The sequence below is a fragment of the Amblyomma mixtum genome, chromosome 5, assembly GCF_055824585.1.
Source record: "Amblyomma mixtum isolate Tamu chromosome 5, ASM5582458v1, whole genome shotgun sequence".
Lineage (NCBI taxonomy): Eukaryota > Metazoa > Arthropoda > Arachnida > Ixodida > Ixodidae > Amblyomma > Amblyomma mixtum.
In genome coordinates this window covers 24841330-24866515 of record NC_143016.1, presented here as the reverse complement: position 1 = coordinate 24866515, position 25186 = coordinate 24841330, and the positions used below count along the sequence as shown (strand labels likewise).

The window sequence follows — 25186 nt, the reverse complement described above, 5'->3', positions numbered from 1 at the left end:
AGCCCACAGGGTGATGTCATCGGCGTACAGCGCATGCTGCACACCGGCGACAGCGCCCAGCTGGGCCGGTAGGCGCATCATAGCCAAATTGAACAACAGGGGAGACAGCACCGCGCCCTGGGGTGTACCCCTGGTTCCTAAATGAAAAGGGCCATGTTCTTTATCCTGGACTCGAATGTAAGATTGTCTGTCGGTTAAAAATTGCCGAATGTATTGAAAGGCGTTTTTGCCGCAGTTAGTTTGAGAGAGGTGGGTGAGAATGATCTCGTGGGTAACGTTGTCGAATGCACCCTTCAAATCCAAGGCGAGTACGACCTTGTCATTGTGAGGGCATTCGACGGGGTCGAGGACATCCCGATTTAGTTGTAGCAGGACATCCTGTGCAGATCTTTGTGGGCGAAACCCGAACATGGTGTCTGCGAAAAGGTGTTTGGATTCCATGAACTCGGACAACCTGTCACATACCATCGTCTCCATGAGTTTGCCCACACAGGAAGTCAGAGAGATGGGGCGGAGGTTGTCCGTGTTGATGGCCTTGCCAGCTTTAGGAATGAAGGTGACCAGGGCGGTCTTCCACTCGATGGGGAGTGGCACTTCCCCAAGCCAGATTGAGTTAATGTAATTCAATAAAGACAGGTATGCCAGGTCGGGGAGGTTGGCTAACAATTTGACTGTAATTTTGTCCCGACCCGGAGCGGTGCCGCGTTTCATTTTTGCCAGGGCCGCCCTCAGGTCGTGGAGCTGGAACGGTTGATCCAGCTCAACGTTCTCAGAACCTGCATAAGAGTACGCCGGCCCGTGGGGGTCCTGTGTGGTGCACAAGTACTGGTCCCGGAGCTTGTACGCCAATTGAGTTGTGTTGCCCTGAAAGCTGTGTATTGCTCTTTGGAGGTGTTTTTGAGTTTCCATGCGTGTTTGCGTTGGGTCAATTAGGGCGCGAAAGAGCCGCCACGTGTTCCGGCTGGACATTTGCCGCGCGGCCGTATTGCATCGGGCACCCAGTTGGAGTCGGCGAGTTGGGCCGCATACTCAGCCGCTCGTTGAGTGAGCTCGGCGATGCGAGCTTTAAGTTTTCGGTTGTGCTTTTGCCGGCGCCACCGACGGACGAGGCAATGCCGGGCCTCCCAGAGGTGGAGCAGGTGGTTGTCCACATCCGAGACCGCCTCTGAGAGTTGAATTTGAGTTTCGGAGGAGCGAAGGCAAGAGACCAAATGTTGTGACCAAGACTGGTAGCCTTGCTCATGTATGGGTGTGGTAGTGTTATAATTTTGCCTGAACTTGGTCCAATCTGGGAGTCGGGCTTGCGTTGTTGGTCGTGCGAAAGGATGGGTCCTAATCATTGTGTTCAGGAGGCAGTGGTCGCTGCCGAGGGTTTCCTCGGTGTTGACCCAGTCTGCATACTGAATGTTGCGGGTGAAGGTCAAGTCCGGACAGGTATCCCTAGTCACGGAGTTGCCGATACGAGTTGGGTGGACTGGGTCAGTGTGAAGAGTGAGGCCCAGCGTTGACGCAAGCTCCGCCAACTTGCGTCCCCGCTTCTCTTCACGACAGTAACCCCACATCCGAGCGGGAGCGTTGAAATCGCCCACAATCAGGAGGGGGTTCCGACCCGCAACTCTCAGCGCGCGGCTAAAGAGGTCCGCGAATGATACATTCGGCAATTTCGGATTGCAGTATACATTGAGTATGTGTAGCGGTGCATCCTGCTTGCGCAGTGGGAGGAGGGTCACCATTACATAGGAGTATTCAAGTTGTATGTCTAAGTCGACCTGGTTGGCTGTATAATTTCTATGGACTAATAGACAAGACGAGGGGTCCTGCTGGAACGTCGTATAATTTGTTAGTGCGGCGCCTTTCCCTGGCTCTTGGAGGGCAACCACGGCTGGCAAATGCTCAAAGGTTGAAAGGAAAAGTCGTAGGTCGGCCCGCTTGGAACGGGACCGGAGCCCCCGACAGTTCCACTGAGTAATCGTAATGGGGGAAGCCGATTTGGAAAGGGGGGAGCGCCTACACCGGGGGTGTCCCGCCATGCTCAGATTTAGAGGTGAGAGGTGGAAGTGAGGCTGCCCCCGAGCCAGATACCAGGGGCTGAAGCTCAGCACCTAGAGGGGGGCAGCTGTCTTCGTCATCGTCAAGGTCATTTATTCGGCGGGACAATCTGGAGGGCCGACCAGATACGTCCTTAAGAGGACCGGCTCTGCGAGAAAGGCGGGTGTTAGTCGCGACGTGTTGAGCGATCATAGAGGGGATAGCCTCCATGACTCTAGCGATGAGGCGTTCCATCGCTGTCTCCAACAGGGAGTCAAATTTGGAATTTAGACGGGCTTCGAGTTCGGCAAGGGAAGGTTCCAGAGCCGGCGTCGCCGCCGTCTCGCTCTCCATAGCGTCCGTGTCGGAGTTACTAGGGGGAGGGGGAGTTGTTTTAGCCTCTAAGGCTTCAATTTTGGCAAGTAGCATCTCGTTTTGTGCCCGGAGAGAAGCTACAATGTTGTGGAGCTCAGCGTCAGCCGCCGAGCGAGGGGGAGGGGAGAGGAGGTGGGAGGAGGAGGCAACCCTGCCTGAACCGCTCACCTGTTTGCCATTTTTGACGGCGTTGGCCCAGGAGCCGGTCGCGCCATTGTTGTCTTGGGAGCGGGCTTGCTTCTCCTGGCCGCCGTGTGGGGGCGTTGGTGGCACTTGACAGCTCTTGGCGTCCTTCCCGCTGGTAGGCGTCTGCCGATTTGAAGCATCGCTGCCGATGCTGCTTGGGTGACGTGGCTGCCTGCCCGTCCCGCTGGATTTCCCGCCCTTAGGGGCGGCTGGCTTGGTATGGCGATATTTTGCAGTGCAGTCCCGCGAGTTCGTGGCATGGCCACCACCACAAACCGCACATTTTGGCTGACACTCGTGAGGGGTCCGCACCCCCTCTTTTACGGGTGCCTGCTGTCCACACAAGCCACACGTGTCTTGGGTTGGGTTGGGGCAAGAGTCCACCCGATGGCCGACAGTTCCACACAAGCTGCAGGCCGGAATAGTGCGGAAATATGGCTGCACTGTGACAATCTCGGAGTTGTAGTGCACGTATCGAGGCCTCATCGTGCCGGCAAAGGTAAGCCTGGCCTTGTTTGAGGAGCCGAACTTGCGGATATCTAGTAAAGTGCCGCTCCTCCACTGCACGCAAGGTTGGAGAGACTCAGACGTCTCTTGGTTGGCCACCGTAATGACCCCATAGCAGACGTCCTCTTGATGTTCTTTCAGATGGCCGGCGAGAGGCACATCTCCTTTGGTCGATTTGATGGAAAACTCGCCTAGCAGACGGTCTGCGACGTGAGCGTTCCGGGTGGTAGCTAGGATGAAATTTTGCTCCTTGCATTGGAGGAGGCTCAACTCGGCCGCGTTAGGCGCCCCGAGGAAAGCGCCGAACGCTGCACCGAGTTCGCCGTATTCAAAGGCGTCCCGTATGGCCAATGATTTCCGGGCTTGATGACGATGACAAAGTCGTCTTGGTTGAATTTTGGTAGAGGCTTGGGCCTCCATTTGGTCACGGGTTTGCGGCCAGCTTGGCGGGTAGCAGCAGCCTTGCCGGTGGTTGGCGTGGCGTTCGCCTCTACCTTGGTCTCTCGTCTGGAGCGGCGCTCAAGTAGACGGAGGAGAGATGCATTGCGGATCGGGTCCGCGGGCGCCGATTTGGGTTCCACAGTGACGGGAACGGTCGACCAAGACATGGCGTCCGGGTCATAGCCGCGTTGCAGAAGCGTTTCTGCCATCTTGCCGAAAGCGGCTCCCTTGCAGCCGAACGCCGGCGCAGCTGTTAGGCTTAGCGTCGGCGCCGGAGGCGGGTAGGAAAAACCGCTCTAAAATTTGTACAAGTGGGCCCACCTAGATGAAATTGGTGTCCACAGATGCCGATGAACTTGCCAAATCCAATGGGAACAAAATTGATGGGGTCCGATGACTTGAGCCGTGGCTCCTGCCAAAAAATGACGGAGCCAAAGCGCCGCACGTCTGGCAAACACCGGCTGCCCCCTAGCGTCTCCGCACGTAACAGAGCGAAGAGCTGAGCTCAAACATTCAAGGCGTTCACCACATTGTATGCATCGCCGCGATCGCGCCATTTTTCGCAGATACGTTATCATAAACGCCTGAAATGCTAAGATACGCGTACACGAAGCCTTCCGGAGAAGATTCACCCGCAGCAGTCCGCAGAGAGGTTTTTAAGGCGAAAGCATTTAATGGCTCATATAGCCGTCCGTTACCAGAGGGTCACACCTTTGGCAGCGTTTAGCTCATGTTAGCTTGGGAACTAAAAATGATATGAAACAATAAATTGTTGCATCAGATAGAGCAGAAAAAAATAAACCTAGGAGCCACGTTTGATGACTCTAGAGTAATTAGTTAACTAATTAGAGACAAAAATGTCAAAATTTCATCGAGAGTACTGGTTTCGCAGTGAACGGGTTGGAGGCCCTGTTACCGTGTCGACCCAGTGGTGCATTGTTTTATCAGCTCCTGTTTCTGATGAACATGTGGTGGCTGTTTTTGTGAGAACGTATAGAATAACCTGTGAGAACAAGGGTTAATGAGGCGGCCTATAGGACTTTGATGCCTGAATAGAACAATGCTCGCGCAGAGTGCTTTACGTTTTATATGTTCACTCGATTTCACATGTACCGATTGCAGTTTTTTCTACATGTTTTAGCAGGTAAGAAGCCGCAGTACTTAGAGAGACAACGATCAAGCGGTTACAAAGGTTTGCATTATTAAGGCAGATAACCACGAGGAGGGAACCACCATGAAACCATTTTCACTTAATGTCGCACCATCATTAGTGGTCTGATAAAGTGGCGGCAGCAAAGCTTCTCGCTAAGCGATTCAGTGCCCTTCAGCCGCACAGCAGATCTAAGGACTAGAACGGCGATTTGCTCTGCTCCGTTCTGGGTATTCACGTTTAGCACTTGATATGCCTTTTTATTTTTATTGATGATGTAAGCCTTCACAGGCTCATACAGGAGTGGGTAGAAAATCACAACTGCTGACAATATATGCACTACATCTTAGAGAAAACAAAAACAGAATAACAAAGAACATTGAGAATTATACAGCTATTTCGGAAAGACCTAAGGGTATATCGACATGGAACACACTCCGTGAATCGGCGCTTTACAGCCACTAATTATAAAAGCGGCTGCTCACAATGTAGCAGTTGGCTGCAGCAAGTTTTGAATTTGTTTTTCATATTTTGTACATGAGGAGATGGAAGGAAAAGCTTTTTTATGGACCTTGATTCGTTCCAATCCAAAAACAGTTGATAAAGCGCAAGCTTATTGCCTCTCTGTTATCTCTTTAGGGGAAGAAATGTAGGCAGAAATCGTTCCCAACTCTTTTAATGCTTTTATCATTTTAAGTCATAATGCCCGAATTGTTAGCTATCACTTTGTGGCACTTCCAACAGGGAGGGCACTGTACAAAGTTCTCAGCTTCTTTAACGAGCTCTGACATCGAACATCACATGGACGCTTTTGCATTTCAACCCGCGAGCCTATTTCGATGAACAACTTACCAGCTGAGCCGCATGGTGAATTTGTGTGCTGCATGATCGAAATTATGGTACTGCTAAAGAGATAACCGGGTCAAGGACGAAACCAAAGCAGACACATTATAAGAGAAAACGTGATGAACCTTCACAGACGTCTATCTAATGCTTGCCTTCTTCGATATATAACTTTCTTGGAATTTTGCTCAAAATCTTCGCAAAATACTTCTTTCAGTCGAAATAAAGAAATTAAAGAACAGTGTTTAGGTATTCACCGAATGACCTGTTGAAACAAAGACCTGCTACGTAGTAACGCGCATAATATAAAAAAAAAACTTTGTGATCACTGCGGCGACCCACATTGGAGCAATGCAAAAGCAAAACGTCCACGTACTATAACGACGTCCGTGGCCATTCTGACGTCCATATACTATATCGACGTCCATGGCTATTTGGACACCTAGGTGTAGCTTTCGCGTGCAATTAATTAACTAATTACACCTCATGAACAAACATTTCACAAACAAAGATCTCGGCACGCACTCTAACAAAATCAGATTTTTACCCATTTATGTTTATTAGACGACACAATCGTGCGGACAATTTTGATGACGCGACATGTCCATCTAATACTTTCGGATTAATAAAGGATAGAAACAGCTGCAGAGAACTGAGAAAGAAGAGAAATTAAAAGACCTGAACTGATGCCAGCGTACGTGCAGCTCAAGGCCTCACAAGATTGGACCGCGAGTCGGCCTATATTGACATTTTACAGGATCATTTTTTATCACTTTCGGACGAGTACTTGTTCCAAAACAAATTCTTCTGCGTACGGCCATTAAGTAAACAAGTGCCCATTAAATATTGTTCATTGCATCAGTTGCTGCCCCTAAGCGACACTTATAGTGAATGCCTAGCAGAAATTTCCGCGGAAGCCTGCGTACCCTTTCGAAAAACAGACACGTGGCGGAAAAGGGGAACATGGCCGGACAACGTCCGACGATATTCGTTCGGGCGCGCAGCTCGTGCATATTTCATCACATCTCTTTTCCTGCTGTTCCTTCTGCTTTCTCCTTCCACGATTTGAAGCTACCGAGAAGAATCGGTCGCTGTTCGTTCCTCATCCCCTTTGCTCCCTTTACACTGTCCTCCGTAACTCGTTTAGTTGCTCACATTAAAGCAGCACTAACTCTATGTGGCTAGCAGGGGCAGCGCGTCCCTGGCTTGAGTCAGCTTTCGAGTTCTTCTTTTCTGAATATTTTGAGCCCTGCGACCTAACTAAAGAGAGAAAGGCTTTTCGCTGCTGGAAACATTGCACTTAGACTAATAACCACGAACAAACCGCCTCTGTGGGGTTATATGCATGCACTTCACATCCTGCGGACAGCTGCCTTGCATGCCGTTGATGTTCAATAACATCCCAGAGGACTGGTTATTGTTAAATAACCGTTCATGACACAGTACGTATAGAAGCCTCGGGTCCGGAAACTACTGTAATGTGCACTTTTTAAGCAAGAAGGAAACTATTTAAGTGAAGTAGGGGCAGCAAAGCACGCTAGCGCGCATTCCTTTTGTTGGAGCATTCACACACGTGGCTGTGAGAATGAGCCTTCCAGCGCTTATGCGAGCGACGCCTGTTTGATCGCAGGCGTTCATCTTCCACGTGATGGAGCACCCAGGGAGGCCGGGCTTCTACCAGTGCGTGACGTTCGCCTCGTTCCCTTCGCCGGCGCACGAGAAGGTCTACAACCTGCTCTGTTTGCTGGCGCTGTACGGCGTGCCGCTGGCTGCCATCGTACTCTGCTACAGCCGCATCTTCTGGGAGATCCAGCGCCAGTCCAAGGAGGGACAAGGTACGCTGCACTCCCGCAGCTGTCAACGCGTTTGCTAGCTTCGCATTTGATGATTCACTTTACGGGAGAGAAAGCGTAATGCCTAGAAACACGTGTATAACGACTGTCGCGTTATTCTTATTTTATGCAGCACATTCACATCTCTTCAGTTTCTGGACGTCTCCATCGTTTCATGTCACCTCCATTCTTCATCGCTTTTTGATGCAGTAGGTGTGAATGCGCACACAAATATTTTATCACGATAGAATCAGAAATGCTTCTTTTTTTGAGTGATATTATTCTTGTAAAGCAACAATTCTATCCTAAAATAAAATAATGAGCTTATACATAAGTGTACAGATTATACATAATTAGTCGGCATAAGCCTTGTGGCTGGTGTTCGTGACTGGGCAGGCTCGACAAAGGATTGCATTAAACCTACATAAATCGATCAAGAAAGAGAGGAAAAGTTACTCAGATGGGTTTTAGCAGGATAGAAAGGATCTATTATTGCATGCCCGTATTCGAAATTGTTACACACGAATGAGCTTAAAAATGTTTATTGTTCTTTTCCTTACAGTCCCTATTGAGTTTGTAATTATTACCGCTCTTAGAAATGACAGTCAAGCTTTGCGCGTCATCCCGCTGCTATATTTTCTCTCTTCTGAAAATTCTGAGGAGTGTTTCTTTTTTTTAAACATTACATAAGACAACAAATGAACTAGCGCGTTCCACTGCCCACTTCGTTACGACAGCCAAATTAGCATGCATATTTTTTTCTTTACTGTTTTTTTCCTAAGAACTATTACTTTTATGATTAAGGTACCGCATTGGCCGCGAACCTTCAAAATACCTGCTGTATTTGCTTGCATTCCCTTCAGGCATTGCAGGAACTTCCCTCTCCGAATTTTTATGTATTACTGCAGCCGAAACAACGCAGCGGCCTGCCGTTACGGTTTGCCAATAATATCCTTTCCCATCGGAACGTTGTTACGTGGATAACGGGAATAGCGAGAGTAACAGGACCAGAGCAGGGGACAGGAGCAGCACAGCAGATTTGCTTTATTCGCCAATGCCGCACTGTAAGTTGGAAGGTAACTCGCCTTGCTGCGTAACTTGCCAGGCTGCCGGAATATTTAGTTTCGCATGAGAAAAACTGCCAACTAGGCCACATTTCAAAACTTTCGAGAAGCTACGTTCAGTTCGCGAAAACTACTGTCAGGCGCAGGGACTGCCAAGAATCGCTCCGTTCACTTTGCGTAGAAGCTACTGTGACGAAGCTGTTTTGAAGAATACCTGCTGGAACGTTATTTTTAAGCTGATGTGGTTTAGCTTTGTAACCGACCGGATGTGTTGAAATTAAAACTTCGCCAATTTTTGCCGCTCAAACTTGGCTCTACGTGATCCTTCGAAAGATGTAATCATGAAAAATGCAGAACGAAAGAAGTGACAAAGGTTCGCGCACTTTAATTAAAAAATTCTTATTTTTTGAAAGTTTTTGTTTCAGAAAAAGCGTTGTCATTTTTCATTTTTCCTTGTACGCTTCATTCATATCAATGCACTTTAACAGTTCGTCTATCTAATTTTGAAAGAACTATAGAAATTTGCGTTTCGTTGGAATTCAAAGCTTTTCATTACTGCGCGCATGATGTATTTTCAATCCACGTAGTTTTTCTCAGGCATCTTGGCCTACGTTGCACAGTGGATATTCTTTAGGAGAATATCTGCGCGTTGTTCGGGGATTTTAAGCTCCATGTGAGGCTGGCTTTTGAGCATCCTCTTGAAGCGATTAACAGTTTTAGACGAGATTTATGTGCTTGGTGATCATCAAAGATGAAGTGTGCTATCTGAATCAATGAATTCACTTTTCGACATTTCCCACTGTCCATTGTTGCTCTTCGGGTGGACATCTAGGGTTTTAAAGCATTTGACGTACCGCCAATAAAACTCAATAAAAATGGCCGCCCTACTGCAAGTTTCCACATGACGAGTGCTATGTTCCCAAAAGAAATTTTATGGAGTCAGTATGGAGCATATGGAGGTGATAAGGACTATTTGGAAGCATGTATGGACTATGTAGAAGCATATATGGAAACTAACGGACTCCTTATGACGTCATATAGGCTGTATGAAAATCGAACAAACATTATGTGGAATGCTTGTGGACATTGTGCAGACAAGATATGCATTTCCATATATTTTTATACGTTATCGACTCCATATTCTCATAATTCCTTACAAGCGGCTCATTTGGAACGTCTCAGTAGGGCGAGGATCACGAAAAGGTTGTTCTCATCGGTGAAGTGTACCAGCCAGTTCTCACGGCGTTCACCTGTGCCCTTACTATTTATCTTCGAAATGAGTTGCGAGCGTAAAAATAATAGAGAGCTGTTAGGCAAGTGACGCAATGTAGCATAGAACTCCGCCAGCTACGTTTGTTTCGTATGTCTGTGTGCATGGATTTTTGGAACTCTCCAGAAACTCTAGGTTGCAGCGCCCCCAAATATATTTCACAAAGCTCAAGGGAAGTTCCCATTATTGACTGGTGTGGCATGATGCCTCACGGAATAGGAATGATACCGGTACTGCGTTATTACAGCGCATCACTTGCAGGTGATTTCTGCGTTGGAGCGTATGTGTCTTTACAAGCAAACCAAAGGAATTGAAGTAGCCTTCAGAGCTGGATTTTGATCGCTACCATGTTGCGCTTCTGCACGGGCGGCGCGTTTACTGTGACGTTTACACAGTGTCGTAATTGTCTTGAGAGTTTAACTCATCTTCGCTTTAATTGCGCATTGCCGAGTATCGTAATTGAGCCTCTTTCATCTCTTTCTTAATTCCTTCTTTCGCGGTACCGTCCAGGTGTGCAGCCGCTGTACCAAACCTTTTATTAGGGTTTAACTCTTACAAAGACGCGCGCAGAGCGTCCCACCGGTTGTTCTGAGCGTTTGTCGGCATTGTCGCGCACCCAAGCCAGTGACAGCGAACGTTCCATGATGAGCGAGATGCAAGGTACTGCCTACATGCGGGGGGAGGCTCTGAACCTGGGGAAGAGGTTCGGCGATCACGTGATCATGGGTGAGCACGCGCTCCACCCAAAGATAACAAAGGTAGGGTCACGTAACTTGCTACATCCTCACAGAGGACGCCGACCCTTAACCAGCCAACGCGGCATTAATAGTTGCGATGTAAAAGCTTTCTTCTCTCTGAAGTTGTTGGAAATCCAACCAGCAGCTCTAAGGTACGTGCTCTCGTAGGCATGTGTCAAAATAGCACAAAGAACAAGATTAAACTATGGGTCATGCCGTTTCTTCTTAAATTCAGAATCGCTTCCCAAACAACACCACCAACTGGTCTTCACTATAGGTCAAGCCCAACAGGTTAGAAACGTTCGTCCTACCAATGCGGAACTAGGCCTCATTCTACCCTGTCGCAAGGTTCCCTTACACTGAAGTAGCAACCACGCCTGGCATCACCGAATTAATGGTTAATGTCTCAGAGCTTTTCGTGTGTTAGAACGAAGCATGATGGCCCTGTATTGCCAACATTGTGCGCCAGGCTGTACCGTTAGTCGATGTCACCGGAATGAGCCAGCCTGGAACTGCAGTTGCATGCGAGCTGCTTTGAAAATCGTTTTTGACTCCCCTGCGCCAGCTATGGCGTTCAAGGGTGAATACGCATAGATGCTGCTCTTTTATCCCAGTCGCATATGAGAGAAAGTGTCGCCATACAGATAGACAATGCCCAATTACACCTGGGCCCTAAAGCTTTTTGCCTACTAGGGATAGAGACGGCTAGCAGGGAAGACAGAAAAAAGGCTCCTAGCTATCAGCCTTCTTGGGCGATGCAGGGATAGGAGCAATACATATTTGAACAGGGTTATAACATCGAGTGCCCTTTAAGCCGATAGAACATTACCGGGTGTGCCACGATGAATAATACAGCAGCAACAACACGGGATAATGTGTCGTGACAATGTGTTATCATTCTTATAGTGCAAGGAAAAGTTCCAGGAAAAAGCCTCTCACTTTTTGCTGCTGCGGGTCTGAAAGAAGATGTTGAATTCTTTACTTGCGCTCATGCATGCAACCAAATGAGTCATTCCGGGTATGTAGGAGAATAGCGTTGAATAAAAAACTGTTGGGGGAAAAGAAGCTAAAATAAGTTAAAAACAAGAATGCTCAAAAGATGCCTAATGCAGCATAAAGCTGTCTTAAATGTCTGCTTTTTGGTAATGATCCAAAATTCCTCTCAAACACGTCGCAGAAGCAAAGAAGCGATAAGCATCGCTTAATCAAGTAAGCATTCTTAAGCCGAACTTATGCAAACGAAAGTCACTCAAAATGTCTTGGAAAACAAAGAATCATGACGGAAGGTTTCTGAAGGTGATCTCTTACACTGAGGAAAAAATGGCAACCTAATGCAGCTGTGAAGCTGAAAACGTTTTTTGAGCGCAGTTCCTTTGCTTAGCAAACGTTGCCGTGCCGTGACGGCTGTGATCAACTATAGCGGTGCCTGATGCAAGGATAAAAAGTTTCAAAAGTGATTAATTCCGGGTGATCTCGAGGGATGTGAAGCATTAATAGGCCGAATTGCGGAAATGGTATTCGCACTAAATTATTTTTTCAACTGTCTGGTAGTAAACAAATCTACAGTGACATGAGTGTCACGTAAATGTTGACGCACTGGCTCACGCTATTTGCGAAGCTGCGAAAAACACCCAAAAAACTAAGTTTACAACTGCACCGGCCGTCATCTTCGTCCAGTCGAGTAACCATCCTCTACGATCGATATTAATTCGGTGTCAAAATGCGACGCACGACAAAGGGGAAGGCGAACATTCCATTGCCTCCGATGTTTTTGCACAGCGCACAAAAACCAAAACCGTGTCTCTCTCGTGTGTCTTCGTCTTCGAACGCTATGTAACCCTCGCTACGTTTTAGTAGCTAGCCCCAAATTTGTGCAGAAATGGATTCCCAAGATTTATACGCCTTTCAAAGGAGGGGTCGTGTTTTGTAACGATCCATTCCATTCTCTATTTCATGTGGCCCTGACGTCGTCGATGCGACTAAAGCAACACCAGGTGGAAAAGCAAAGGGCCGACCATTTGCGCAGCCAGTCTGCTCGTGATGCCTCCGCTGGCCACCCTAATGACGCAGCATCCAACATGCATGAGTAACACGGACTACGGTGCGCCAATTCGTCGCGCAAACTACGCCCAGTTTGTATGCTGAGCCGGGATTAGCGCCAGTAAAGCTCGTCATGCGCGTCAAACACGTCGTCATGTTGCATGATCGTTCATCACTGTCGGGGCCGGCCCGCCAGCGCGACGTGGGCTTGGGACGCGTTAATGCAAATAAATGGCATCACGGGCGTTTCCTTTTCTGTCTCGGCAAGCGTGACGTCTCTCCCTTTTGCCTGCGTCAGGGAGAGCAGCGTCTAATAGCAGAGAACAAAATAGAATGAAAAAAAAATCAATTATTAGAAACTGTAGCCTCTGCTGTAACTTTTATGCAAAACATACTACTTTAGCTACCACTTAAGCCCTTCACCGTGGTTATGCGCCTCCAAATCACGTGATACATGACGTTACACCACGTGACACGACGACGTCACGACAGTAGAGAAACGGGGGCCCACCCCGCGCCGTCGCTGTGGTTGTGCGCCTCCAAATCACGTGATACATGACGTCACACCACGTGACACGATGACGTCATGACAGTAAAGAAACGGGGGCCCACCTCGCGCCGTCGCTGTGGTTGTGCGCCTCCAAATTACGCGACACGATGATGCTTCGCATTCTCCAGGCTTAACCAAGTTAAGCCTCAGCCATTTTTTTTTCGCCTTATCCAAGCCATCCGTATCGAGATAGGGATGGTGGTGAAAAGTATTCCGAAGGCCTTCACTACAATGTGCCTAGAATTCCGCAGCCCTGCTTTGGCGCCTAGAAATTTGTTAACCATTATCCAGTACCTTTGGTTTAACCACCAAACAATTAGCGTTCTAGTAACACTACTGGACCCCCCTTTTTTCATGAGAGCGGTAACCATTTTCAGTTTGTCACCTGAGGAAAGGTCTGGTCACTCTGTTGTGCCGTCGCTGCAATTGACGGCATAGAATCGAGATCTGACGAAATCGAGATCTGGACGGTGATCATTAGTGACAAGGAACCTCTCAGTGCGCCTCTAGCCCCGCCCCACATGCTTAAGAGCGATATGGAACGTCACAACTGTGCTTCTGTGCAGGTGAGGATGGCAGCGAGGCTCAAGGCGGCGGTGATTGCACGCCTGGCCGCTTGCGGCTAAGGCGCTCCGACATGCGCCACATGCTGCGGGCCCGCAACCGAACGTTGCGGCTGACCATCGTCATCGTGCTGGCTTTCTTCCTGTGCTGGACGCCGTACGTGACCATGGTGCTTTGGTACCAGATCGACCCCAGCGGCGCAGAGGGCGTCAACGACTACCTGCAGTCGTCGCTCTTCATGTTCGCCGTGTCCAACTCGTGCGTCAACCCGCTCGTCTACGGCAGCTACACCAAGAGCTTCAAACGCATCTTGGGACAGGCCAGTACACAGCATCCTCTTTTGGAGTTTGGCGCAGTGCCTTTCAATGCTTCTCATATATATGGGAACCTTCTTGAGGGCTTTTAAAAAGGAAATGTTTCAATGAATCTGTTAAAGCATTTTGGTGTGCTAGTTGGACTTGATGCGTGATGAACAGTAACAGCGCGAAAAATGTATTCGTTAGCTGCAAAAGGGATGCGCAGCACACGACACGAGTGCAGTGTGGTGGAGTCTTCATTTCATCGGAATCTTCAATGCGAAGCGCTCGTGCCATAAAATCCACGCCCTCAATAAACTCTTTTTTTCCGTAACCTCCAATTTACCAACGAGCCCTGGCGCAGCAAGCACCCGTGTTCACCGACCCCTATTAAATATATGACTAAAAATAAACATTATTCCTCGTCATCTTTTCAACAGTAACTATTTTTCTAAAAAAATTGTACCCGAAAATATGCCGATTGTTGCAGCAGGTTGTGTATGACCTCACCTTTGTGTATCTAGCCTTTCGGGATGTGTATTTTGGCGAAACAGACTGATGTCTATGTGAACACTTGATTGCAGAAGTATGTCTTTGTATGAGAGCGAAAAACAAAAGCCACATAGAAATTTATTGCAAGAAATTGTGGCTGCGCTCTACAATTCGGGAAATTTCATCCCATGCGTTCCAAAACGTAGACAACCTGTAATATTTGCCAGGACTGCAGCATAATCAGTTATAAGTATAAAATTTGAGATCACTGCGGTGACCTACATTTGAGTAATGCGAAAACAATGGCGCCTCCTCAATTCTAGTTTTTTAATTGGTCCCTTAATTACCCTTCGTTCACAATTATTTTATTTTTATTTTACCTTAATTAGCAATCAATCTGCAATTAATTCACATTAATGTACATTAATTCACACTTAAACCAGGTTAATACAACTTCATTCTTAATTGAATTACCTTAATTCACTCTCCACGCTTTCTGTAATCAATTATTATTTATTGGATTTCGATTAACTGCACATTTTCCCTCCTTTCATCTCAGTATTCATTCCGGACTTTCAAATTTGGCGCCACGCGTTGCCTTGCCCACACTTCCGGTCACGGGGTCCCACATTTCCGGCATTTTCAAATTTAGCGCCTCTTTTGCACTACCTCGCCCGCTTTTTGAACATTTTTGGCTCTAATTAATTAATTATTCATCCCATTTCGAAATTTTTCTTGTGGCCAGCGTCCTCACATCATCCTCTTTCGATTACAACTATTCGTTTGACGCTACTTCTTCTGAGTCGCCCCCAACTGCTGCCGACAAATTTTGCGGACACGACCCCACCGACATAGCCTAGTAATGCTGCCGCATTAATAAGGTTTATATCAGTTAATCTGTTCGATAACGCTCTGGCGTATCTTTCTGGATGTCTTGGTACAAATACCTGAAGTTAATGAGATAATTTTGCCTACTTTATTTTTTTGTTTACCTTGCTGTGTCCCTATACCCCGTTTATATTTTTTTCACCCGAAGGCAAGAAAGATGGTTTACAGCGCCACCGTGTGTCATATTACTTCCGTCCCTTTCTTCACGCTATTTCACTTTATATGCGGAAGCAGTGTCACTGATGCAAGAACATTCTTGCGTCTTCCAAAAACGAAAGCTGACCTAGTGTGTTCCGTAAAGCCTGATTTTAGACTGAACATGCGTTTTCCTCACTACTTCGCGCAGGCTTGCTGTTGGTTGCGGAAGGTGCAAGGAGGATGCTGTCCACAGTACGCCAAGACGCAAACGCCAATGCAGGCATCCCGCCCTGCCAGCCGCGAGCCACCGTCGAACAGGACGGTCGCTGAACCTATAAGCGACATCAATAAACGTTGTCTACTGTGTGTCCCTCATGATGCCACTGCGCAAGAGCAAGAACGCCAAATATATTGCAGTTCCCGTCCATCACCACCTCTTCGCGGTGCTTATACGACAACTACCGAAGACACCGGTGACTGCTCCGTTCTCTGGAAGGCCAGGAGCTACTCGACCAGGAGCCACGGGAATAGTGCTGTCACGGTGCTACAGAACAGTGGTCCCTGCCACGATCGCAATTGCCATACTGGAAGGAGTGCTGTCCGCAGAGACCCATGCAGCCTATGAACAGCTGTTGTTGTGCTGTTGGTATTGCTGTGTTGTGTACTTGTTGAAGGCAATCCTTCCTTGAAGTTCTTTCCATACCGTGGACTATAAAGGAGAAGATCGCCGAAATTGTACCAGTACAACTGGCAGTCTCGAACTACGCTGTGTGTATAGCTTGTGTGGTGTACCAGGGTGAATGTGCGCGAAGCACAAAGTGTTCGTCGACGTTTAAGATCCGTCATGTCTTGAGCATAAAAAACTAAGTTCATTATTGTGCATTCTTCAACACAATTCAGAGGTGTTAAAAACGAATCATTCCAGCTCTTATAAACGTTCGCGGTATTCGTTACATGTTTCTACGGTGTTGACATGTTGATTTTGGTTGATGTCGGAAGTGTGCTTGTTTATATCTGAGACCTGTCAGGTGCAACGTGCTCATTTATGATAGAATTGATTGATCTTCAGGGGTGTTTCTGTCAGTTTAGCCTCGCTGAAGGACAAGCGAAAATTCAACGATATTTTCTAATGTACTAGGCTAACAGTACATTAGTCTGCCGATCAATTCGTTTTAAGCAAGGTTGTGTTTACCGCTAAAATTTATTATTAAGCAAGAGAGTATGCGATGCACCTGTGTCAGCAACCCAGCTCTAAGCGAACTATAACTGTTTTGAAGTTAAAATGTTGCGTACCAGTGCGTTAGCTAGGACAATGACCTTATCGCAAGCAACAGTACAAGATACACAACAAAGGCATGAAGTTTAATTACGTGAGGGCGCTAAAATCACAATTAAGAATTTAAGAGCAACTACCATTTACAAAACGGAATGAACTGATTACAGATCATGCATCTTGCTTTGGCTTCAGAGCATATCTTTTGTTTAACTGTAGTTGCTGAAGAGGCATTTTCCTTCTGCTCGAAATCAATGTAAGCACGCTGACGGGAATTCCAGTCTCCATAGAAGTTAACGCTCGGTAATAATTCACTGTGCTAACCAGTGCAATTAATTTCTGTTTTCTTTCATTTCATTGCATAAACAGGTGCAAGGGGCCCAATATTGAGCAGCTGTCGAATCTGTTCTCCTCCCACTCCCCTGTTTTTTTTTTATCTCTAGTTTTATCTCCAGATTTTTATATCTATGTTACCTGCAATGATCGACGCAGCACGTCGTAATAGACAGCTATACAACGCGTGCTTCCAGACGGCCCGAGCGAATAACAATAGCACAGAACTGGTCTATTTGTTCCATTGGCAAACGAAGCTTTAAAATACGAAAACACCAAGACAGCAGCGTGGGTTGCGGTCGTCACAGATTTGAGACGTTGGTCAGGTGTCAAATGCCGATTACTGGATGGGCTTCTCAGAAAACGTTTAACTTTACAGTGGTGACACACCAGATAAAGCTTTTACATCTACTCGCTCGCAAGATTTATAGTCGCTGCATAGAAACAGGTATAGCGGTTTTATGCGGTAGCCCGCACTTGTCTTTAAATTTACAATCGCTGAACAGCTCCTTTGGAGGCCTTCTAGCGGCAGTTGTTAGAAGGATGAAACAGAGCCTCAAAGAATGGCAATTCAATGTTGCGTTAGTTTTTGGGTTGGAGCTCAAAATGAAGCATTCCACTGGAACTTAATTCTCGTTGAAAAGAAGTAACTTTATTCCAACATTAGTTCTGCTGTAGGTGCCGGATTTGCTCTGTTTTTCGACCCTGAGCCATGGAAAAGTGAAGTGATTTCTGAATCATTCCAACTTCCAACAGGTAGCATTAGACTTCGGGACTGTGCACAATTCCGTTAGCCTTATAAATATGGAAACGCATGGGTGAAGAAAAAGTCGAGACTTGCACAATCACAAGGGCAAAACCTCATAGTATATAAGCGCGAGCAGCCTAGCACTCCTGCTTACTTCCACCGTGAGGCACTCGTGCTGGCAATGCTTTCTTCTGGAAACAAGTTGAAGGCGCATGGAGACAATGGAATGTAGCTATCGGAGGAACACTATAAACAATGTTATACGACGTCAACCTTCGTCCACAAAGCGTTAAACGCAGTATTAGGACAACGATTGCTGCCTTTTAGTCTCGTCGAGGCCCTCGTTTTTTTTTTTGTTAAGGACATGCAATAATAAAGACTTTTACGTTCTCGTCTTTCTTAATGGCCTAGTTAACTTGTTTATGATGTCATTATAGAAATATTGAAAAAAAGGCCTTGTGTGATGTTTTATGGGGATAAAATCAGCTTGTTTCACTGAGCCTAGTCATGCTATAGTATATAACGGTACGGGGTGTCGCTGGGCGTGCTGACAAGCGTAAGTCGAGATGACGAAGACGTCGTGAAATCTTCTATTGTGTCGAGCGAGTAGTTCTTGCGTGCCTCGATGCTACCGCCACTTTTTATTTCGAGATTTGTACTTTCTTCATACGGAAGTCAGGTCTCTTGATTAGAGCTGAATAGTGAAATGTGAATAGCTCAATCCGCATCACATAGGTACCACTGCGATTTACTTGATTTTTAAACATCACTTTACGTCATCAACCTGCAGAGCCTTCCTTTGTATCACAGTTTAGAACAGGACCTGTAACTCTGTGCATCGCAGAGCAGCGCCTCATAGTCATTGATGGACTCCGCATATATCAAGCCGAGTATGTGTTCAACAGTTATGTCAGCAATTATTGCGTTGCATCGCCAAATTGCCTTAAAAAAATAGCCCGAAATGTTTCAGGCCTAACTAACGTGTCCGAATATAGGCATATCTTGTGCGGTTCGTACATAATAGGACTAGCTTATACCCACGCAATTTGAAAACCGCAACAGGAGCAATTCATAAACAGCCGTGACAGGTCTTCTAGCGCCCACACATCGTGATGGTCTGCGCCGTGCCGTTTCTGCCTGGTGCCATGCTGCCGGTGTAAACACACCTGATAGTGCATAGTACAAGGATAGGGTCGGGTTTTATTGGAAGTGGTCGGGTTTTATTGGAAGTGGTCGCATAATGGAGCATAAAACACGAAAGAGAAATGCTTGGTAAAGAGTCAGCGTTTAAGGCATGCCGTCAGTTTCGTTCAATATGGTCGGCGAAACAACTGCAACTTGATCCCCTTTATCTCTGAACTGACATCGTACTCTGCCTTAAAGCAACTATTGTTTTTACGTTATGACTTCCAGATGCTTGCATTTCGAGCTGTATCTTTCATGAGAAAGTCCCGCAGTAATGACAAAAGCATTGATTTTAATTCTTACTAGAAGTTCGAAGTCTCCTAGTTAAAATCACCTGCCTTTTAAAAAATTGAAATAACCCTGTATTTAAGTATATTTTCACCAACTATTAATTTAACTTATAAATTCAACATGCAGCACAAGGGGTCAGCGGTAAGAACGACTGTTAAGAAGGGTAGATACTTGAGCTTGTTTATTTCATGATACAGAAGAAAAAAAACGAAGCGGAAAAAAAGACGAGGACAGAGAAAGACACACGCACACACAGCGCTGTGTCTGTCCCTCTTATTCAGTCCTTGTCCTCTTCTCGCTGCTTTTTTCCCAGCGCGACTGTTCGCTCATGCATTCTTGTAGAAGAGAAGATCACAAAAATTCGGTAAAGCAGGTCATGGCTGATTCGATGTGGCTGAAGTAAGGTAGGATAGAGCATGCACGTTAAAAGTTCAAGTTTATTTTTGATACTGTTTTTAGACCCTTTTTTGCTTCCATCGATTGGAACTCCTTTCCTGTAGGCCACCTGGGTGAAAGAGCGGCAAAGGTAGCTTTATTCTGGGAAAAAGTGATATGCCCGCGTGAAAGTGTTGTGTGGCGTAAATCTGAATTCACGCCGATGGCTTTCACTAGTGTTGAACACATTGTTACACTCGTTCTGCTCATCGCATATAGTGTTTGTAACTTTCCAGAATTTGCTCATAAATGTTGTGCCAATATCTCATGCGATGGGGGAATCCCTCCGTTCCGAATTTCATGTGGTGCTAAGGCGCTGGAAGTATTCCTGTAATATAGCTCTTTAAAACAAACGTCGTGTAGAATGGAGTAGTAATAATAAACTGTTTTCTTTGACAGCATCAACATCAGTGCCTCGTCTGTCGTGATGCGAACAGAAAAATCACTGGATAGTTACGAGTATCCAACGCGAATGTTTGAGCGTTAGCTCTGGTGTAACAGCAAATGCTTTTGCGCAGACTGGTTCTATCTTATTTTCTAGGAAAATCAAACAGTCGGAGGTAAATTGGAACTTGCGCAGGACAGCATTGATATTCTGCAGTGGGTTTCAGTTGTATTCCAACCAGCCACCTCCCGCCGTCGAGGCAGATGCTCAAGCCGCTTGGCCACCCGTCGCCTACCTCCCTCTTTCCCTCCATCCTCTCTCCTATGCCATCCCATCCTCTCCATCCCTCTATCCACTTTGACAACCTGCCAACCGAGGCAGGTGGAAAGTGGCAGGCGGCATTGTGGCCGCCGATGGCGACGATGGCGCGAAACTGAGGAACCAGCTAATAAAAGCTAACGATCTAAAATTAATTGCCTGTATAAGGAATTGGTACAAGTTACAGTACGCAGAAAGAGAGCACTCATTATATGGCTGTTTAGTGCCACAGCAAAACAGCAAGTTAACACGTGTACTGTACTCGAGGGCTTTGGATTCACTTTAGTGCGAAAGTATTTCTTGACTCATCAGTGGCGTTCGTCCGACAAGACAGATTCACAGCCAATCCAACAATAGCCACATAACAACCCATACATTGCCTAAACTGCCTAAACAGGTCATACGTATCGAAATATTGGCCAATTCATATCAGGAGTCCATAATCCAATCCAGAAAATCCAGAAAAGTACACAGTTGAATCTGGAAGTCCATAGTCAAACAGAATCCGGAACAGGCCATAGCAAGCCAACACGAGCCTCCACTGATCCGAAACCGAAACTTACTGACGACTTCCTGTACGAGTGGTGAAGTCACATGCACCTGCCATTAAACACCAGGCGACGAGAGCCGCGGTTGCGCCAGTCAATGCTTTCGCATTGATGCACTTACGGTGTCATGAGAGCTTCACTAAAGTTTTTTGACCACCTGGGATGCTCCAATTCCCTTAAGTGTCACATTAAAAGTCGTTTCTGCTTAAAGCCTCCATATAAGTCCAGGCACTGTAATTGTATGGAAGTGCTGTACTGCTGAAGGCTGTAACTACTGATCCACCATGGAGTTTGCCACATAGGAAGTCTGCAGCAGTTTTTGCACGTTTTCAAGAAACCACTGCAGTTGTTTGTTAGGGACACCTGGGTCAAATATAAATATATGAATAATAAAAAATTATTGATCAATGTTCAAAAAGAAAAAGCTAAGAATGTCGGCCCGAAATTTACTTTCATCTCCTGCATCCACGAGTATTTGAAATCTCGTCCTCAGTGGGATTTCTATAAGCGATTTTTTTTCTTTCGGCTACTAAACAGCAACCATAGACCGAATTTTTTGAGCGTTATGAACAGCAAGTTCCAAATGGGGTCGCAGAGCAAAGAGAAATGGCCAGCAGAGTCCGGACCGTCGCGCACCTAAGCCGACAGTAATGGGCCTACGCAGAAAAGCGAAAAAAAAGAAAAGGAATGAGAGATTCGCGCATTGGTAAACTTCGCCAATAGAAATCGTCTTTAAAAGTTTTTGTGATATATTATTTTCTTAGTAGTACCTCTTTGTTCTCAGCAGATTGTCAAATTTAAATAAATAACCTTTGGGAGTCCTTTAACATGTTGTGTACAGAGTTGTGTACTGTATAAGTGATTCATGCATTTTTATTCACGTATTTCCTTTGCATTCTACGCCATTGTGCTGCTTCATAAAATGAGGCCCGCTCTTCCTTTTACCACATAGCGTCGCCTCGAACAATTTGCACTTGATCCTACTGCGCATTTTAATTTGTTCGAACCTTAAGGTAGCTCTTAGTCAAAATTTTTCATGTTCCCATCCAAGCGTGCGCGGCATAGTGAACATATACTCACTAACAGCTCCCGGAACTAATCTTTGACTATATTTTCATAAAGCGTTTCATATTTTATACACCATATAAATGTATAAAATTTTAACCTGCAGATTAAAAGTCTACAGGTGAGATGTCCAGCCGAATTTCAGCAGCTGCAGTCACTGAAAGTTTGTTAACATTTCTTAGCGAACATGGCTGATCGGAGTGGAGCTCTCCAGTATGAATGAATCATGATCTTATTCAGAGCCAGCGTGGCAGAGAAGACAATGCTGGCATCGGTGGCGATAATAATCGTGATGAAAAAAACATGGGTGAAGTTTGCCATCAAAAAGATGAACTGGGCAGCACTGGAACTACAGCCTGGAACTGGAACAGAGTGGATTCCAAGAAAAGGCAAGCGTGGCAGGGGGCGGAAAGTTAGATGGGCGGATGAGATTCGGGAGTTTGCGGGGACACGGTGGTCGCAGATGGCAAAGGACAGGATTAATTGGAGAGACATGGGAGATGCCTTTGCCCTGCAGTGGGCGTAGTCAGGCTGATGATGATGATAATGATGAGATTTCAGTATACGAAGCTTAGCCGGCATCAGTTTCTGGGAACTTAAACAGTCGCAGAGTCGTCGCAAATACTTAATGATATCATGCGCAATACTGTAATCAGTATTGACGCTTTTGGGGGGCTTACTTCATCTGATGTTTTCTTCAGTAGAGTGTGGCCATGTTTCTCTGCAGTCAATGAGCGCTAACTTGACTGTCCATAACTTGACTGTCATGCACGGCAAGATAATGAATGCAAAAAAAGAAAGAAATAATTGGTCCATCTCGTGAAATTTCTACTTGAACAGGTTTATTTGCGACCTTCCTGATGAAATAGAAGTCCATTTCTCTTCGTAACAGTGGAATTATTTATCAAAAATTAGGGGCGGGCAACCAGCGACATCATCATCAGTCTGACTACACGCACTGCAGAGAAAAGGCCTCTCCCAAGTCTTTCCAATTAACCCTGTCCTTAGCCAGCTGCGCCAACCGTGTGCCCGCAAACTTCTTAATCTCATCCGCCCATCTGACTTTCTGCCGCCCCCTGCTGCGCTTGCTTTCTCTTGGAATCCACTCTGTTACCCTTAAGGACCAGCGGTTATCTGTACCGGCAAGGCGATGCCCATCTCAACTGTTCTGCTATTAATGCAGGTTTTTTCTGCCTACCAAATCACTGAAAGAGCGTCTTCAGAGCCTACATTCGCGGACGACGTGTGCCGGCTTAAGGATGAAATCTGCGTCCTTTTTTTTTTTTTTCAAGTTCGACAATCAAGTGTGCCCAGCAACGGACACATAGGAACTTTTTTTTAACGTTGTGTTTGCAACAATGCGCACTGGTCGTCAACGATCTGCGGCTGCAAATGCTGCGAAGCGACGCTACACAAACGGGGCGTGGAACCGGCGTTACACCAACGGGGCGTGGAACCAGCGACACGGTGATGCATATCTCGACTGTTCTGCTGTTGATGCAGGTTGGTTTTCTTCATCATTCTCTTAGCCGCCCAGCTTTCCTGCTGCCGGTTCCACCCCACACGTTGTTCTTGATTGTGTCATCACATCGAAAAAGTGTGCCGTGGCGGAATGTTCATGTTAGGTGGCAGCTATCTTTGTTCGAAATCCTGCGTTCTATTTTTTACTTTTGCTGGTGTGTTGCGGCGATGTTGAACTGAACCCAGGTCCCTCTTAACAGTTGACTCAATTACTCGAAGGCCAGAAAAACGTGATGTCGAAATTAACATCAGTAGAAGCGAAACTATACCAGTCTTGAAAGAGTAGCTATGTTCTCTTAAAAAACACGTTGCAAAAATGGATGTCATGAACAAAGCCTTACCTTCTTCTTCAGTTCAGCGCCAAGATCATGAAGCGCTGAAATTGAAAATTTAAAAAACAGACGAAGGCGGAATAACTTGATATTTTTGTGGCGTCGAGTACTCTGAGAACAAAACCGCAACCAAAACAGAAGAACTTGTTCTTAATCTACGCGCCTCCGAACTTTCATTTCGCTCACTGGGAATTCAAAGCGCTCACCAGCAAATTTGAAGCTGGCAAAGATCGGCTGGCCTTTTCGAAATTTTGCTCTTTCAAGGTACGGAAGTCGGTGCTCTCAAGTGCGCATGAGCGGAAGGACACCTCTTACAGCGTATCTGAAGATTTTCACGTCCAGTATGCAAAAAGAGACAGATGTGGGATTGCGCAGACAGGAGCAAACAGGAAGGAAAGAAACCCTTGCTAAAGTTTGATACCCTGCACTTATACGGAAAACGTTATCGGTGTGATAGCGAGTCATGGGGTGTGGTCCAGCTGTGGTCGCTAGGTTTGGACCCGAAAACAAGGCTGCTGAATTTACTGCTCATCAACTGCGACAGCATTAAGAACAAAATTGATGAAATTTGTCTTCTTGTTCACTCTATTAATGCATCAATTCCTTTTGGAGCTGTCATGGTTCGAATCGTCTGTATTGAATTCTGAGGTTTTCCCTCCCGGATATCAGTGTTTTTGTCGTGATCGTTGCACAGGAGGGGAGAGGGGGTGCGTTCATTCTCAGTGCTACGGAAATATCATTTGCATTGGTGAAATCTTCTGCTTATCACGGAGTCTGTGTTTTGTAAATTAAGATTATCAAATAGAAAGAGCTAAAATTCAGGGGGGCACTTTGTTTACCTAAAGTGCGGTGAGGCGAAAGCCTTAAGCGCGGCGTTGCTCCTTGTGTCACTGATGTGTAGTTAAGAAATTAAGCTTCGCCTCTAAGAGTAGAACGCGACAGCGTCTTGCAACGCTGCCAGAGTCCACAGAACGCCATCGCCCGTTCGGCTTTACGCCTTGCTCGTCGGTAAATTGGTTTTTGAGGAAAGGAAAGGAAAGGAAAGGAAAGGAAATGTATGTCTCGAATCTCTCGGTGGACACCTGAACATCGCCGTAAGGGAACGGAGGAAGATGGGAGTGAACGAAGACACCGTATTCACTAGATGCGCCTTTGTTCATTCCAAACCATCGTGCTGGCATGGCGGAGTGGTTACCGTGCTCGTCTCGCACTCCGGAGACCCTGGTTCGATTCCCCAACTCGAACAATTTCCTACTCGGTTTTATTTATTCTTCTGGTCTGACTAGAAAGGTTAATTAGGTAATTGGTTGATGAACTCATTAACTTAGTCCAACTTACTTGGAGTATCACT

The 25186-nt window shown here is 46.4% G+C and overlaps 1 protein-coding gene across 1 annotated transcript in view; it reads left to right on the top strand.

The window, feature by feature from the left end:
- Positions 1–20012, top strand: part of LOC149341546 (adipokinetic hormone/corazonin-related peptide receptor variant I-like) — a 180078-nt gene extending 160066 nt beyond the window's left edge. The window contains exons 2-4 of the mRNA XM_089543640.1: positions 7161–7365; positions 13590–13906; positions 15610–20012. Coding sequence (XP_089399766.1) covers positions 7161–7365; positions 13590–13906; positions 15610–16026 — 939 coding nt within the window. The 3' untranslated portion in view covers positions 16027–20012. The remainder of the gene's footprint in view (positions 1–7160; positions 7366–13589; positions 13907–15609) is intronic.
- The last annotated feature ends 5174 nt before the right edge of the window (positions 20013–25186 follow it).